Source organism: Geotrypetes seraphini, chromosome 15 (assembly GCF_902459505.1).
Source record: "Geotrypetes seraphini chromosome 15, aGeoSer1.1, whole genome shotgun sequence".
Classification (NCBI taxonomy): domain Eukaryota; kingdom Metazoa; phylum Chordata; class Amphibia; order Gymnophiona; family Dermophiidae; genus Geotrypetes; species Geotrypetes seraphini.
The window spans coordinates 18,327,654-18,345,640 of record NC_047098.1 but is presented as its reverse complement, the minus strand read 5'-3'; the positions used below and the strand labels follow the sequence as shown (position 1 = coordinate 18,345,640).

The 17,987-nt window shown below is 42.4% G+C and overlaps 1 protein-coding gene across 1 annotated transcript; it reads right to left on the bottom strand.

The window, feature by feature from the left end:
* Positions 1–301: 301 nt before the first annotated feature.
* Positions 302–9,449, bottom strand: PEX10 (peroxisomal biogenesis factor 10). The gene is made up of 6 exons (XM_033921185.1): positions 9,195–9,449; positions 6,040–6,120; positions 4,656–5,062; positions 2,992–3,167; positions 2,254–2,389; positions 302–1,594 (listed from the first exon to the last, which is right to left on the bottom strand). The coding sequence occupies exons 1-6, from the start codon at positions 9,304–9,306 to the stop codon at positions 1,526–1,528; spliced, it is 981 nt and encodes a 326-aa protein (XP_033777076.1). The 5' UTR covers positions 9,307–9,449; the 3' UTR covers positions 302–1,525.
* Positions 9,450–17,987: the final 8,538 nt, after the last annotated feature.

Genomic DNA, 17,987 nt, shown 5'->3' with positions numbered 1-17,987 from the left:
ACACAGAAGGAAGGGAGGGAGCACAAACTTTGGACCAAGGATGGAAGGAGCATGAACTTGGGACATAGAAGTGAGGGAGGGAAAGAGATGCTGAGCTGGAGAGGGAATAGAAAGGGAGAATTGTTGGGCATGGGTGTGAGAGTGAGAGGAAAAGAGAAAGATGGTGCACATGATGAAATGAAGAAAGAAGTGAATTGTTGGGCATAGGAGAGAGAAATATTGGACGTGGTAGGAGACGCATGAGGTACAGATGCATGGGGAAGAGAGATGAGGGAGAAATGTTGGATGAAGAACAAAAGTAAGTGTAAACCTATCTTTTCTTTCTATTTAAAATACCGTACTTTATTTTGAGGACTGTTTCTTTAATGTTCTTACATACAAATTCAACTTAAGAATCGTTTAAAAAATGGAACTTGTTCTTAACCCAAGGACTACCTATAACCTGCATCTGCAATTTTGCACACCAAACATAAAATTGTACATGCAAGATTAGAGAGGGAGGGGAGGCTAACCAGCATGCTACATCAAAAACAACTGTTGCAAGGTCAAGCACAGAAACCCACCAGCAGCTACTCCACCTACTGAATCTAACACACAATTCAAAGGGAAGAGGGGATTGGGACTTAGCTATGCAATTCAAACATCTGCTGAAACAATGCCAGCCTTTTTTTTCTGTAGTGTCCATACTGATGAGGGTAAATTTTTCTGAGCCAAGCCTTTGAGCAACAGTAAACATCTGGAACCAGCCAGCTGACTTTCTTCACCACTCAGCTGTGATCTACACCTTTTGCATAAAGAACTGATCCCATGAATGCCACTCGAGACCACTGATGGCACAACTGCCTAGAGCAGTATGAACATTCTATGAAACGGGGGATGGGAAGAGAACTTCCTCTAGATCAGTGGCTCCCAACCCTGTCCTGGAGGACCACTAGGCCAATCGGATTTTTGGGATAGCCCTAATGAATATGCATGATAGAGATTTGCATATAAAGGAGGTGGCAGGCATGCAAATCTGCCCCAAGCATATTCATTAGGGCTATCCCAAAAACCCAACTGGCCTGGTGGTCCTCTAGGACAGGGTTGGGAACCACTGCTCTAGATCATCCTACAGATACCAGTAACTAATTACTGACAAATTTGAAAAGGCAGAACAGGCTTATTTTCTTCATAAAAAAATAAATCAACAGAGCACAATTAACTTAGAAACCAAATGTGCTAAAGCGATTTTCCTATTGAGTCAATTAAGAAAATGCTGAGCAGACCTGGTTCTAATTTAAGTGGGAGTCTCAACAAAAAGCTGTCAGAGCATTAGCCTTGCTGAAAATATTTTACAATGAACATCCGTGTTTTAAAAGTAGCAAAATAAAAATAAGTTCTGGGTTTCACAGTGTCTTTCTTCAGAGCTGCAGTGTTCAGTAGACCATGAGGATTGAGATGAAATCCTGCAACATGCTTTCATTTGAGCCACTGATCTTTTTGCTTCTCTCTTTCACTGATCTCTCAGCAGCTCAGAGTCTTCAAGTTATCCATAATGCCGCAGGTAGATGAGTTTTTGAGGGAGAAACTTTTCTCTGCACAATGGACACTCTGCCTAAAAAATACAAAGCCAAAAAGCAGATTTTATTTAACATCCTTATACAATTCCCACTGCTATATTGGCAACTAAAATTTAATGCTAAAAAAATGCATGATCATGCACTTGGGTGGGGATTTGTGTGTAACATGCTGGTGCCTAACTTTAGGTGATCCTCTACAGAATTTAGCCCTGTAAGGGCAATTTTACAAAAGTGTGCTCATACTGTTCAAAAAGTCTATTTCTGCTACTGGCAGGAAAAAATACATTAATGGTTTAAGTGGTGGTGTAGGCAAAGATAATGTTTATAGTGGGGGGCCTAAGGTTAATGGGTGGATGCTAGGCAATGTAAAGGTTGACACCAGCACCTCCAGTTCTCTTCTCACTGGTCTCCACCACGCTCTCACCCCCAGCCCCCTCCCCTTTTAAGTCAACATGTCTAACCTAAACGTGCAAGTTATCTGGAGAGCTGTTGAAGATCACCATCCAGATAATTCTATCCCTCTTTCCATTGCAAACCTGGTCTCTTCTTAAGCAGATAAGCTGTTCAGTAAAATTCAGAAGTTATGCATACAACAAATACCACAAAACATGCTGAATGCTTCCTTGAATTAAATATATATGTTTGTAAATAACCCATTCTCTACCACAAGCATCAGGAGCCCTGTTCTGCTTACTTTGGTGTTGCACCACTCCACAATGCACTCCCAGCAGAAGAGATGGCCACAGGGTGTGGCTGTTGCATGTCGTCGCTGATGCAAGCACAGGGTGCACTTGGAATAGCGTAGAAAGGATTTCTCATGAGTGTGGGCTCTGTGTTTGAGATTAAAACAGTACAGCTTTCAAGAACCACCAGAAATCAGAAGACAACTTCAAAGTAGACAAAAAAAAATAAAAAAAAATTTTTGACTCCAAAAATTAAATCAGTATGTACAAACGGGACCTTCAGAATGCCACTATATGATTCATGGGCCTTATGTCCCTATACTAGTGCTGCCCGATTCACGATTCAAATCGATTCAATTTCCCAAAAAATCCCCTGTACCTTCCAAAAGCAGGAGCTGCAGCGCTGCCTCTTGCTGGCCATTCACTGCCGCTCATGCTTGAGGGGGAAGAGTCAGTCAGAAAGGCCTCCCCCAGCTTCCCCATTCTTACCGCCTTAAGTGTTGTGATCAGTGGTCCACAAACCACAACTGTCTAATGTACGATCCTAAATGAGAGAGCTTTAAATTTCAATGCACCAACTCTTCTCTACTGTGCCAACTGAGGATGTAAAGCGATAAGAGAACAGAAAGCCCTTCGGTGATGTGCATTTTTAATTTCACTGGTGCTTCCTCAAAATGCAATCTCAGATAATCTGAATTGAATCTAAGTAGGTTAGTTTGTAACAATCATGAGCACGTGCCCCTCCCTACCTATGATGGGACATGCGCCGGTGGACCTTCCACTTCTGCTGCACCTGTTGCTTCTGGTGGAAGTTGCATGTCTGCACAGCGAGGATCAGGAGTACATGCAGCAGCGAAACCACCCCCAGCAGCTTATAGCTCCACCGCACTCCCTGGTCATCTCCAAACAATCCTCTCACACGAAGCTGGGGGGAGGAAAAATAATCACTGACTAACAAATGAATAAACTAGATATATTGGGGACAATTTTAGATAGGCATTTTTACATGTATATTACAGAATAACCCTCAAATTCTGTATATGGCGCCGAAGGTTGTGCACAAACTTCGGCGTGCATAGCCGATGTGCTTGCACAATTTAATTGACATAATTACTACTACTACTTAGCATTTCTATAGTACTGATAGACGTATGCAACACTGTACATTAAACCTTAAACCACTGAAGAGATTGTAAGCTCTACTGAGAAGGGACTATCTAATCAAACAGGACAAGTAGGGGGTTAGGAGTTTCTCAGATATGGTTATTATATGTGAATAGAGGTTAAGAATTAAAAGCAGCCTCTAAAAGGTGGGCGTTTAGTCTGGATTTGTATACTGCCAGGGACAGAGCTTGACATATTGACTCAGGCAGTCTGTTCCAGGCATACAGTACAGCAAGGGAGAAAGAACGTAGTCTGGAGTTGGCGGAGAGGAGAAGGGTGCAGAAAAGAGAGACTTGCCTGATGAACGGAGTTCCCAGAGCGAAGTATAGGGAAAGAGAAGAGAGATATTGAGGAGCTGCAGAGTAAATGCACCTGTTAATTAATGCTAATTAGCATCAATTAGAGGCCGAGGTCGCCTTTGAAGTTGAGGGATCAGTAGAAGATTCCATCTCGAAAAGTTTGTCCACCAAAATACGACGATTGAAAGCTCGAGGCTGAAGCGTAGCACAGCACAGGCACGACCTAGGATGATGTTTCAGCCCAAGGCACTTGAGGCAGCGACAGTGTGGATCCGGAAGAGAGATCGCGCGCTGGCACTTGCTACACTTCTTGAAGCCTGTGACAGGCTGGGACATAGAAGTGAAAATAGCTGCCGCAAGATCGAAGCCCTCGGGCTGCGGCCGAGCGACCTGTCCCGGAAAACAGACGGAAAAGGAAAAAAAATTATTATTTTTTTTTTTTTAACTGAAAATAAAATAAATAAAAGAAGAACAGCGATTCGTGAGGAAAAAAAAGTTACAAACCGCGGTTCAGAGAAGGCACAAGTAATGAAGTTAACGTAGAGAGTCAAAGACGGACTTCTCAGCTCTGTGGAAAACTGAGAACTGAGGAGACGCGCTCTACGCTGGGCAGGAAGGCACTCACGCATGCGCGGTGCGGGCGACTCGAAACTTCGAGTTTCTTCAAGCAAGTCTGCTTGTGAGGCGTCCGCATCCGGGCTCCGTCGATGACGTCACCCATATGTGAGAATACCTGCCTGCTTGTCCAGGAATAATAATCCTTACGAATGATTCCCATTCCAATGTTGCTGATTAGTATTAAGAGTGCTAGTGTAAGTTGTGATCAGTGAGTGGCCTACCAAAGTATCCAGAGATAATGCTTCATACAGACACACACATGCATATATTCCAAATGAGTAAAGACCATTCCTCCAACTCTTTCTTTCTCTTATGGAGTGATCTGTACTTACATAATTAATCCCAGTAATCCTCTTGGCGATGTGATAGAAGGTCCCATTGATATAGAACAGTGCAAGATGCAATCGCCGGAGGAAGGTGATGCTGTGTCGGAGGAAATGGAGAGACCTGAGGAAATTTTTCTTCTGCTGTTCAGTTAAGCTGCTGACTTGCCTGTGCAGCCACTTCCACACAAGAGATCTGCGCGATGAGCCGGAGGAATGGCTGCTATGTGGGTTTCTTGGCCAGTCACTTTCAATATGGAGCTCGTGTTCAAGGCGCACCAGGGCCTTATCTGTTAAGTAGGGCACAACCGTATGAAAGGAAAGCAAGAATGCCCGCTGAAGCCAGGATGGGATTTTTTTCTTGGATGAATCAACCTGGATGATATTAACATACTCCTCTCCTAGTGTTTGATAGCCTGAAGAATATCAATATATTTGAAAAATATGTGAATTCCTGAGAAACTTCAAGAGAAACCTTCTGCACTTAAAACTGGCGCATACATGAGAGTCACAGGTTCAAATCTCAGAAAGTCAATCAACTCTTTAACCTTTCCATAGCAGCCAAGACTACTCCCCTCCCCCAACAACAACAACAAAAAAAACCCCACAACCCCCCCTCCAGCTGCAATGGCTAATAATTGTGATTATACAGTATACAAGTATATATATGCATACACACAGTGCACAGCCAACCCTATGATATGAATCAAAATATAAAAACAATGTTTAGAGATGATGGCTTTTGTCTTCTCACAGGTGAATCTAAAAAAACAAAATACCACACAATAGCTCTTGGGCATTCTACTTCTTCTGCCCTTCTCATTCTTGACAGAAATCTTGCCACTGATCTACAGGAATGCAATTCTCCCTAAAACTAAGCTCAAAAATAATCCTTGAGTTTACACAGTCATGTTATTTTTACTCTATTTTCTTATGCTAGTACTGCATGTATGAAATACCGTCTAGTTAAGGAGCACAAGCTAAAAAAAAAAATAAAGAAACAAACAAACAAACCACCTATCCAATCTAAATAAAGGATTGTATTTAAAGCAAATACTAAACTCTGGTGTTCTAATCTAATCTTCTACTTGTGCCTGCTCATACCTATGCAGGCTCAAGGAGACTTTAAAGAGAGGAGAGAGGGGGGAGGGAGAAGGGCGGAAGGAGGAAGGGAGAGGATTGGTAGAAGGGGGGTAGGAAAGGAAGTGGAATAGGGGGGAGGGAGGGTACAGGAGATTAAACGTCAAACTGGTCTTATGCCATAGAACTTTAAAATGTGAAACTCTAGTATACAGCTGATGACAGATAAAAAAAGCTTCCTTCTTTCATTAAGAATGTATTGGAATAAATAAAAAATTATCTTTCTAAAGTGGTTTTAAATCTAGCACATTACCTGAAAAAGTTGTTAAGGTGAAATAGGCAATGTCACACAACAGTTCAATTTCTTTTCTCCACTGCAGCCATTTCTTAGCACCTACAAAGATAAAAATAATTATTTGATAGTTGCAAACTGAAAATACACAGAATGGTTTGGGGGGGGATGGAAAATCATAACAGCAAATTTAGGTATCTATAATATAGGCCCCCTTTTATCAATCTGAGAAGGGATTTTTTTTTTTTTATCGCAGACTGCTGCGGTAAAAGCCTCGACATTTATATGGAGCTTTTACCACAGTGGTCTGCGGACAGAAAAAAAAACCTTACGCAGCTTGATAAAAGAAGGCCATAGTGTTTACATTTTAACTACCCTTAAGTGGATGACTGCACTGGATTACTCCACTACAAATATTTTAAAATGTATATTTTCCCTCTGCAACAAAAGTGAAAGACTAGTAACGAGGGAACTGCATAACATCAGTGACAGCGTACATGGCCTTTTCCTTGCTTCTCTTAACACTAACCAGAATTTATATTATCGCAAGGGTCTTCTGCAGAAGGAAAGGAGCCTGTGCCTTGTTTAACTCTCTTCACTGAGCATTTGGTTCCATTTTATAGTAAAATATATTATGTTTTGAGATTTGGAGGCAAGAGACTTCACCACCCTCCTTCTTGTAAGACTTACAATTTCAAAGATTGAGTTGAATTTTTCAAAGATGGAAAAAAAAAATTTATCCTAGAGCAGGACTTAAAACATATGCTATGTCTTTAAAAAACCCCAAATGCTATGTACCGATGGTGCTATCAATTTGTCCCCTACCCCAGAAAGCATACAAGAAAACCTAAATCAGCTACAGATCTATTGCAAATCATGGGCTCAAAAAGTACACCTGGAAAAGACAAAATGATTTTCCAAAGATTCCTCTTAAGCAAACAAGAAGTTGAGCACACTTTAGAATATACATATTTTAGCCTGCAAATAAATGCAAACAGGAGTTCAAAATAGGTTTTTGTGTAAAAAGAAAAAAAAGTTATCAACAGCCTTACATACAACAGACATCCCCCAACTAAAATTAAAAATGATTTGATAGATCTAGATTTCACTCCTATTATTAACCACAATTTATAAAGAATGAGAAAAAGCCTCAGTAAAAAACAAACAAACCTGCACCTCCAATTCTGCAAACTGGTCCTCCGATTCATAGACGTGCTCCAACATTGATATAGACCAGTGGTCTCAAACTCGCGGCCTGGGAGCCACATGAGGCCCGCCAGGTACTGAGGCCCTCGGTATGTTTATCATAATCACAAAAGTAAAATAAAACTGTTTCTTGATCATATGTCTCTTTAATTATAAATGACAATATTATTATTAAGACTTAGCCAAAAGGAAAGATTTATAAACTATAAAGAGTTTTACCTCATGCAAAATTGTCATTTCTTTAATAAGACATTAGCTATTTTTTCCTGAGGCCCTCCAAGTACCTATAAATCCAAAATGTGGCCCTGCAAAGGGTTTGAGTTTGAGACCACTGATATAGACAGAGCAAAATTAGAAAAAAATCTCCTTATTACTAATCACCTTATTAAAAAAAAAAGGCATATTTAAAGTGTAGAATCATCTCAAACAAGACCCTTCTATTCACTATCAGTCACTTTGTGAACACAAACCTTGCAAAAATAAGACACAACTTGCCCTTTTAATTCAACATTAACACCCAGAAACCAAACAGGCACAACCCAGCCTACAAAAAGCGGCAATACAAACGCTGCAATGTATCCTTGAACGCCAATACACATCCTGTTGGGAGATCCAAATTGGAAAAAAAACAAAAGCCAGAACTAGTTTGTCTACATCAGGGGTGTCAAAGTTTCTCCTCAAAGGCCGCAATCCAGTCAGGTTTTCAGGATTTCCCTAATGAATATGCATGAGATTTATTAGTATACAATGAAATCAGTGCATGCAAATAGATCTCATGCATATTCATTGGGAAAATTCTGAAAACCCGACTGGATTGCGGCCCTCGAGGAAGGACTTTTGACACCCCTGGTCTACATCGAAAGTACTCACTAGCAAGAATATCATCTGACCTCGGACACAGACCCTCACTAATACAGTACGCACAGGTGTCAAAGTCGGTCCTCGAGGGCCGGAATCCAGTAGGGTTTTCAGGATTTCCCCAATGAATATGTATGAGATCTATGTGCATGCACTGCTTTCAATGCATATTCATTGGGGAAATCCTGAGAACCCGACTGGATTACGGCCCTCGAGGAGGGACTTTGACACCCCTGCCAGTGATCGCAGACCGGACACACAAGTTCCAAGAAATCTACATCAACCCAATACTGGGGAAATAAAAACGGAAACGCACCTTGGTTCCCAACTCCGTCCTGGGGGAGGGGGGGTAGCAGCCCGTCGGGTTTTCAGGATCTCCGTAATGAAGGTGCACGAGCGAGATCTGCATACCTGTCGCTTCCATTTAATGCAAATCTGTCTCATGCATATTCATTAGGGAGATCCTGAAAACCTGACTGGCTGGAGGTCCCTGCAGGACAGGATTGGGAACCACTTAAGAAGGATGCAAAATAAAGATATCACCCAAGACAGGAAATTAAAAAAAAATAATAATAATAATTTTATTTTTATATACTGCCAAAGCCATGAAAGTTCGAGGCGGTTTACAATAAGAGGAGCTTAGGAAAAGTTCTATAATCTTGGGGGGAGGGGGTAAACAGCAGCTGCGTCCTGCCACCAGCCAAGAAACAACCTGACCAGGGCATGGTAGCTAACTTTTTCCAGCTCTGTGGATACTCGAGTCCACCCCATATTAAGCAAACTCCTTTCCGCAGTCATTTTGGTAAAGCCCCCGTGGAAACGGTGCTCAGAATCAAAGGCACCCACCGAGCTGGCTCCTAGGAATGTGCCACCGTTATTGCTGTCTGCACTGTGCTATTTGGCACCTCCTTAGGCGTCGATGCGCTTCATTCTCACGCCAATAAAGTAACCTAGATCTGTGTGCGGCGGATGCACGGGGAGGAGAGAGGGACAGACAAGTTTAAGTAGAGAGAAATGGATTCACCCTCCCCCGAGCTGCAGCCGCTGCCTGGGCTCCCAGCACACCGTCTGCCTGCAGCTCGCGCCCAGCCCCGCCGGCTCGTGTGGCTCACCGGCCAGAATCTGGCACACCTCGCTGGCGCCCGCTCTCAGGCAGCCCTGGTAATACTCGTCCTTCTGGCTGCAGCGGATGAGCTGCGGCTGGTTGGCCGCCCGCACCGGCATCGCTGGCGAAAAAGCCCGCTAAGGCCCGTCTCTCATCTTCCTGCCCCCGCGAGCGCCAATTGGGCGCACGCGACCGCCGCCAGCACCTGCTCGCTTCCCAACGACCCGCCTCGCGAGCACCTGAAGCGCCGGAAGTGGGAGGTGGGAAGAGAACCTCGGAACCCGCGTACGGCCGAGCGCACGCGCGGCCCTGCCAGCTCTCCGCCGCCTTCTGGGGCGTCGCGCGGCGGAGGCGCGTGGTCACGTGAGGCGCCAGAGGGGCGGGAAGCCGTGGGCCGAGCTGGGCTGCGGTTGGTTTGCGAACTGTTGGCACCTCTTTAATTTCTTTCCCGAAATGAGGACGAATGAATCTTATTCTTCACTTATCTAGTCCCTTAACTTATGAAGCCGTAATTTGTGGTACGTTACTACACGTTAAACCTACTTTGGATAAATATAAAAGCCGTCTTTTCTTGACCATGACGGGAATAGCCGTCCAAATGGTCACACATAACTGGAAGAGCCATAGCAAACTTAATTACACATTTTGGTGGGCAAATGTGTATACCACATATAAATATGAGAGAATGAATGCAGAATGTTTGGGGTTTAATAAAGTGTGGAGCCCATTGAATACATTTGTTACCTGCAATAATGGTCATGTTTCTCTCCTTTTCTTAGATTTCCTTGCACATCCAGGGTGGGGGGAGGGAAGTGTATTTTGAGGATTAAAATTACTTAATTATAATATTGTAGTCACATTATATATCTTATTGTATTAATAATTGGGAGGAGGGTGGGAGAAAATGATTGTTTTATGTTTTACTTGTGTAATTAATAGTGCGTTTTTAAATGCAGTATTTTATGTTCAGTTATTTGTATTGCACTGTCAAAGTTTGAAAATCAATAAAGATTTTTTAAAAATATAATAATAATAATTTCTTTCTGAAAACGTTGATGTCCTCCTGCCTTAAGCTAACGTCGGCGGCCTAGTGGCTAGTGTTTTTTAGACGCCGGGCGGCTTTTCACAGGATTCGCCTCACGCAAAATTGGGCGCTGAGCAAAAACGAGTAGAGCAGCAGAGGCTAAACGTCCGAGGAATTCTAGAAAGATATAGGATTAGGGTCTTGGAAAAGTCAGAACATAAAACAAGAAATATGCATTTGTTGCATCGTAATAATTGTCATGTATCTCTCTTTTTATTAGATTTCCTTACACTTCCGGGGGGGAGGGAAATGTATATTGATTATTAAAATTACTTAATTATAATATTGTAATAACATAATATGTCTTATTGTATTAATAATTGGGAGGAGGGGAGAGAAAATGATTGTTTTATGTATTAATTGTGTATTTAATAGTGCGTTTTATGCAGTGTTTTATGTTCAATCAATTTGTATTGCACTGTCAAAGTTTGAAAATCAATAAAGATAAAAAAAAAAATACAAGCAGTCAGGGATCAAAATGACTAGGGCCTGGAGCTTCTGGAATACGTAGTTGCTAAAAATAACAGGGAGGCCAGCAAGGGTGCAAGTTTTTGTTCAATTACATATATGTTACCTTGTAACCTCAGCTCTCTGGGGGGGGGGGGAGGACAGGATATAAAACAAACTAAATAAATAAGGGTTGAAGTATCAGTGTACACTTCTCCCTCGTTATTCGCGGGGGATACGGGCAGAGCCGGACCGCAAATGGCGAAAAACCGTGATTATCCGGCTCTGACCCACCTCCACCTCTCTGCCGCCTTCCCGGCCTTACCTGGTGGTCTAGAGGGCTTTCAGGGCAGGAACGATCTTCCTACGCTCCTGCCCCTTGCAGATCGCCATGAGGAAATGGCTGCTGTGAGTTCCCGTAGTCTCTCGAGACTACGACGGGAACTCCCTACAGCCATTTCCTCATGGCGACCTGCATGGGGCAGGAGCGTAGGAAGATCGCCCTTTAGACCACCAGGTAAGGCTGGGAAGGCAGCAGGGAGGTAAAAAATATATATTTTTTAATTTACCCCTCCCCAGAAAAAAAATCGCGATTATGTGAAATCGCGAGTGCAGAAACCGCGAATAGGGAGGGGGAAGTGTACCAACAAACTCCAGGGCAGGGGTGTCCAACCTTTTGGCTTCCCTGGGCCCCATTGGCCGAAAAAAATGTTTCTGGGGCTAAGCAAACACTGCAGCAAGACAGAGGAAGGAGCTGGCAAGACGGTAAACACCCAGGGGCAGCAGAGTAAAACACTGCATCGCCCGCGACCAGGGATGCACAAAATACTTCACTGGGCCGCAGGTTGGACACCCCTGCTCCAAGGGAAGCTTAAAGTAGAGATTCTTCAGCATCTCAGCGTGTCCTTTGTAGATGCAAGTCCTTTTTGGATAGGACTTTTATGTTTCAAGCAAGTAAACAGCAGTCCTGGTTAGGTAATTGCATCAATGGAGCGAGGTTGACTTGTGGCACATTTAGGAAAGAAATTAAGACCGTATTGTTTGACAGATTCATTTCCTAAATAGAAATTATACTAATTACAATAATTTTACTCTGACTATTCTTAAGAAATATGCTGTACTTTTGCTATTTGCTATTTATATTTTGCTGATTGTCCAGCTTTCTTCAGTGTAAACCGCCTAGAAATCATTTGATTGTGGCAGTATAGAAGAATAAAATTATGTTATGTTATGTAAACTGTCTAAAATAGTTCTCTGCGCCTTCACTGGAAAAGTTATTCCAACCCCTTTTAACTGGCAGCCAATTCTGAAGTTAATTGCTTAAGTCTAAACATTTTCCACTTTTCCTTCCAAAAGTCCTCTTGCTCTTTGATAGATCTGAGTTGGAGAATGAGGGATCATCCTCTTTCACCCCGTCTTTTAGTACCCCACTTGAGCAATGCCAGAAGTTGGCCTGCAGGGTGTGGGAACACAGTGTTTTATTTCTTGCTGCTATAGTAACTGCAAAGATTGCCAGAATGTTCAGGCTACTGAGATCAAGATTGCTAGGTATTCTTAGCAAAGACCATTCAAATTAACCAGTATTTCCCACCGGTTCTTTAATATTCTGTTAAGGCAGTGTAATTTTCCAGCTAGAAGGGTGAAACTTTTAGTTCTTGGTAGCCTACAGCATTTATTTATGCTGAAAAAAAATGTATTCTCTGCCTAAAACTAAGGGAGGAATTCATAATTCATAGGAATATAATGGGTGTATTAGCGTTTAACACACAATAACCCCCTCTTTTATCAAGTTGCAGCGCAAGCTAAATAGCAAGTGCCCATTGATGAATTGCTCCCTAAGCGGCTTACAAAAAGAACATACACAAAATATATTTCTATAAAATAAACTAGATACAGCACTATAATATCATAACAAACCATACATTTTAAAAAATAAACAGTTCTCCAGACAAAATTAAGTTACTCAAATTTAACTTATCATGCTTTCACAACAGACTAAACATTTTACAACAATTTTATAAAGGTAACCTAAGAGCCGCCACGTGAGCAGACTGCTGGGCACGATGGACCAATGGTTTGACCCAGCAGCGGCAGTTCTTATGTTCTTAACCAGATAATTCCCCCTCCCCCTTTTACAAAACTGTGATAGCGATTTTTAGTGCAGGACGGCGCACTGAATGCTCTGCGCTGCTCCCAACGCTTATAGGAACTCTATGTTGGGAGTAGCGCAGAGCATTCAGTGCGCCGGCCTGCACTAAAAACTGATATCACGGTTTTGTAATGTTACACAGCCCAAAAATCTGCAAAATAATGTACTTTTTAATACTTTTTTGAAATGTGAAAGAGATTGTACAAAAACACAAAGGAGTTGGAAGAACATTCACTAATGAAAGCCCCCGCATTGGAGAAAGCATTTTTGATTGTGGCAGTGTCATGAATCTGTCTCAAATCTGTAATGCATCTGAGTCAGCACCAAACTTTCAGTCAGAATACTGTAGGCTACCTAGAACTAAAAGGCCCACATGTTGCTTTAATAAAATAGAGGACAATTTTTATAGGTGTCCACTTAAAAAATTATGTCCATTGAGACATAAAATCTAGATTTATCCTGGAAAAGAGGAAACTTAGAGGGGACATGATAGAGACTTACAAGATCATGAAGGGCATAGAGAAAGAGGGACAGATTCTTCAAACTTTCGAAAACTACAAAAACGAGAGGGCATGCGGAAAATTTAAGAGGGGATAGATTCAGAACCAATGCTAGGAAGTTCTTCTTCACCCAAAGAGTGGTAGACGCCTGGAATGTGCTTCCAGAGGGTGTGATAGGACAGAGTACGGTATTGGGGTTCAAGAAGGGATTAGATAATTTCCTGAAGGAAAAGGGGATAGAAGGGGATAGATAGAGGATTACTATACAGGTCCTGGATCTGATGGGCTACCGCGTGAGGGGACTGCTGGGCATGATGGACCTCTGGTCTGACCCAGCGGAGGCACTTCTTATGTTCTTATGTTTCTAAAGAAACAAGAAAAGAGGCAACAATTTTTTGTTATTAAAATCAGCTGTAACCTCAATTGGTGGAATCTTCTTCCTTAGGTTTCCATGCAAGTGCATAATAAGATATCAATCAGTAAAATATGTTTTTCTGGAACCAACTCAGTTGTCTAGTTTTATATCACTTAAACGTCCTGGAAAAAAAACCAATATAACAGTCTCTAAAGAATAGAAATGACTCCCAACCAGCTGCAGACTACAGCTTACTTAATTATTTTCAATACCTTTTTTTGTCCTTTAATCACTCTGATTTAATCTTGGATCTTGATGTTCATTGAGGACTTGAGATAGATTAAGAAATGCCTTAATTTTTCTATTATGTTTAATTTCTTATTTTAGACATGGATTTGATTTCACTTTATCTTAATCTAACTTTCTGTACAAGATATTGAATGCTTGGTTATTTGTGTAAATTATATATATATATATATATATCCATAATGGGCCAGATTAAGTAAATGATGTTCAAAATCAAGCACCAGGAAAAATCTGTTCCAGGCACTATTCTTTGAAGCAGCTAGGGCTTTTCAGCTTGGAGAAGAGACGGCTCAGGGCTGATATGACAGAGGTCTGTAAAATACTGAGTAGGGTAAATATAAATTGGTTGTTTATTCTTTCCAAAAATACGAGACTAAGGGGCATGCGATGAAGCTACTAAGTAATAGATTTTAAACAAACCGGAGAAAATATTTTGTCACACAAGGTGCAATTAAACTCTGAAATTAATTGCCGGAGAATGTGGTGCAATCAGTTAGCTTAGCAGGGTTTAAAAAAGGTTTGGATAAATTCTTAAAAAAGAAGTCCATAAGCCATTATTGAGATGGCATGGGGAAATCCACTGCTTATTCCTAGGATAAGCAGCATAAAAGCTGATTTACTACTTGGGATCTAGCTACCGTAGGTACTTGGGATCTGGGTTGGCCACTGTTGGAAACAGGATAGTATGGCAGTTCTTATTATGTTCTTTTGTTATGTTCTTATAAAGAGGGATCCGGGTTGAGTGCCTTTTATAAAATGGCGGGTAGTGTGGATTTCCGCACCAATCTTTAAGCGCAAGGACTTAAGCCTGCTGAGGCCTGGTATAAATCTTGGCATGCAACCCCAGTATTCTATAACATTGCACCTAACGTTTTGGAATTCCCCTGACCCACCCATGCCCTTTGCACACAATTATTCCTCCTCACACTTTCTGCCTCCACCCCTGCTTATGTACCAGCCACCCCCATCAAATAAATACCTGAGCTGGTGGGGATCTCCAAGCCCTGCCAGCTGGAAGAGGTTCTCCAGAGCCCAGAACAGTTTATTCTCTTACTTGAAGCAGTTGGCAGCACCATCTTCTCCTCTTTCACACATGAGCATGCACTGTTTGCATCAAGTAAGAAAATGAGCTGTTCTGCGTCCAGAAGACCTCTTCCAGCTGAAAGGGCTTGGAAATTCTTGCCAGCCATAACAAAGGTTCCAGAAGTTTGGGTGGGTCTGAGCCCAAACTGGGCTATACCACCATCTCGCTCTTTTTGCTCAGCTCCCCCTTCCCAAGTCAACATCCCCCCTTGCAATAGTTTGGCATCTCTCCATCCCCCTCTTCTTACCTCTTCTAGTGTTTTTCTACCTCACCCCCATGCATGCTGGACCTCCAAACTGCTGCAGCATTAAAAACTGTCTGGCAGAGCCTTTCCTCTGCCATATCCCACCTCTCTGATGCAACTTTCTATAGACATGATGTAACAGAGGAAAGGCTCTACTGGTCAGCAATAGCAAGTTTTCAGTGCTACATCATTTTGGAGGTCTAGTCCATGTGGAGGGGAGTTGAGTGCTGAAAATATGCCACAGGGAGGAGGATAGAGAAATGTCTGATCCAGGTGAGAGCAGGAAGACAGGCGGGCTGACAGACTTGTGGTAGGGAGGGTGTAACTACAAGCAGTCCCTACCATTGGGCAGCCCTGAGCACATTGCCAGGCTCGCTGAACAGCAGCTCTGCTCCTGCCAATAATAAAGACTGTCCACTCACTGAACAAATTTGAATTTTGCCCTGAGCAAGAAGCATTTCCGTTGAAAGTCTTTTAGAACAAAGTTTTCTTCTTGTTTCTGAGAGACTATTGGTCTTTCATCCAAAGGCCATAAAAATAATAGCCATGCTTCACATGGACTCCTTGGAAAGTCTATAAATATCTCTCAAAATAGCATGTGGTAATTCCCAAACATTGAAAGACTTTGCCAGTTCATTTCCCACAGTCATTATGGGGGTAATTCTATAAGTGCCATCATTTAGGCACCCTAATACGTCATGGTGAGAATGGCATCTAGGTATCCAGATTCTTTTATAGATTACCAGTATAACCCAGTATCAGCATGCTTTACGTTTAGGTGCCTACAGTAAGATCAGCCATAGACCTGGCAAGTGAACACATAACTTACTATATAATCTGTACGTTGTATGTATTAATAAACAGCCACTCCCATGTGAACAGCCCCTTTGCAGTTACTGTATAATATATATTCTAATATAAGACAATCTGAATATAATTCGAGGTACCCTTTTTTCCCCTAAAAAGGAGGAAATAAGGTTGACTCAGATATAAGCTGGGGGAGGGGGGGTTAATATTCATGTGTCCTGCCAGGCTCTGCACCCAGCCCCTCTCACTCCCTGCCTGGCTCCATACCCAGCCCTGCCAGGCTCTCCACCCTGTCCCCTCTCCTTTCCTGACAGGCTCTTCACCCAGTCCCACCTCCCTACCCTGTCCCCCCCCCTTCTCCCAATGTCCTGCATGCCTCCACCGAGCCTGCCATATGACCTGGTGGACCAGTGGTAGACCGGGACAGGAGGGATCCTTTCCATCTCCTGTCCCGGCCGACCCTGACAATTTTTTTATCCCCCTCACCCGTGTATCTTTTTGAATTCCTGGTGGTCCAATGGTGTACTGGGCAGGAGCTAGCTTTCTGTGCTCCTGCCCCATGCTGAGACCCTCCCTGAATGGCTGCCTCGAGTTACCGCGGCCCAGCAGTGTACTGGGCATGAGAGAGCTTTTGCACTCCTGCCCAGCCCTCAGCTGCTCCCTGAATGGCTGCCACCAGTTCTCAAGAGTCCTGCGAGAACTGGTGGCAGCCATTCAGTGAGTGTCTCAACACCGAGCAGGAACGCGAAAAGCTCACTTCTGCCTGGTACACCACTGGACCACCAGGGATTCTAAAAGGTATGTGAGAGAGGTTAAAAAATTGTTAGAGTCGGCCAGGACAGGAAACGGGAGGGATACTTCCTGTCCCAGCTCACCAAGTCATACGGCAGGCCGGCGGAGGCCTGCAACAAGACTGGGAGGTGGGCGCTGACCTGAATATAAGATGAGACCCCCATTTTTGAGCAATTTTTTTGGCCCCAAAATCTCATCTTATATTCGAGTATGTACGGTACATGCTATACACATCTTGAAAAATAGCATTTAGATGTTTTGCTGCCACTTGAGTGTGTAAATGTATACTTACCCCCAAAAGTGATTGTATTCTGTCCACTTACACACTCAAGGGGCATATAAATGTAAGTGCCCTGTGATAGAAATTCCTCTTATGTGTTTTATATCAATAAGACATGTCTAAGACAAATGAGAAAAAATATTTGAGAGATGAGCCAAATTGTGTGAGATATATTTAACCAGGGCTCTGGAGTTAGAGTCAGAAGCAATTTTGGGTGGAGTCAGAGTCGGTAAAAATATACTAACTCCAACTCCAATTTCAAAATAAAAACTTACAGCATTATAAAATATGGTAAATTTGTCATTTTCTACATACTTGTAGGCTCATTTTCAAAGCAGTTAGACACACAAAGTATGCTATATATTTCTTTGGTACTTTGTGTGTCAAACTGCTTTGAAAATGATCCCCATATTATTTTTGTTCAGGTTCTTTGTTCAGATTTCAAATAAATATATTTTGTTGTCTGTTAGACCTAATTTCATGTATAAAGAAATATCTTATATTTCTATAATTAATCAAATTTCTCTTAGATTTACTATATAGGAGTCAAAGTTGACTGAAGGTTTGGTGTACTGACTCCACAGCCCTGCATTTCATCACCCTGTGTCTTTTGGATAAAAGGAATCCATCTAAAATCAGCATCAGCATAGTGGCTGTGTAGCTGTCCACTGTCTTTGAGCCTAGTTTTTATGATTTTTGGCACTTGGCCCTTTGCTATGTACCCCTTCATTGCTTCTAGTTCAGAAAGGGTT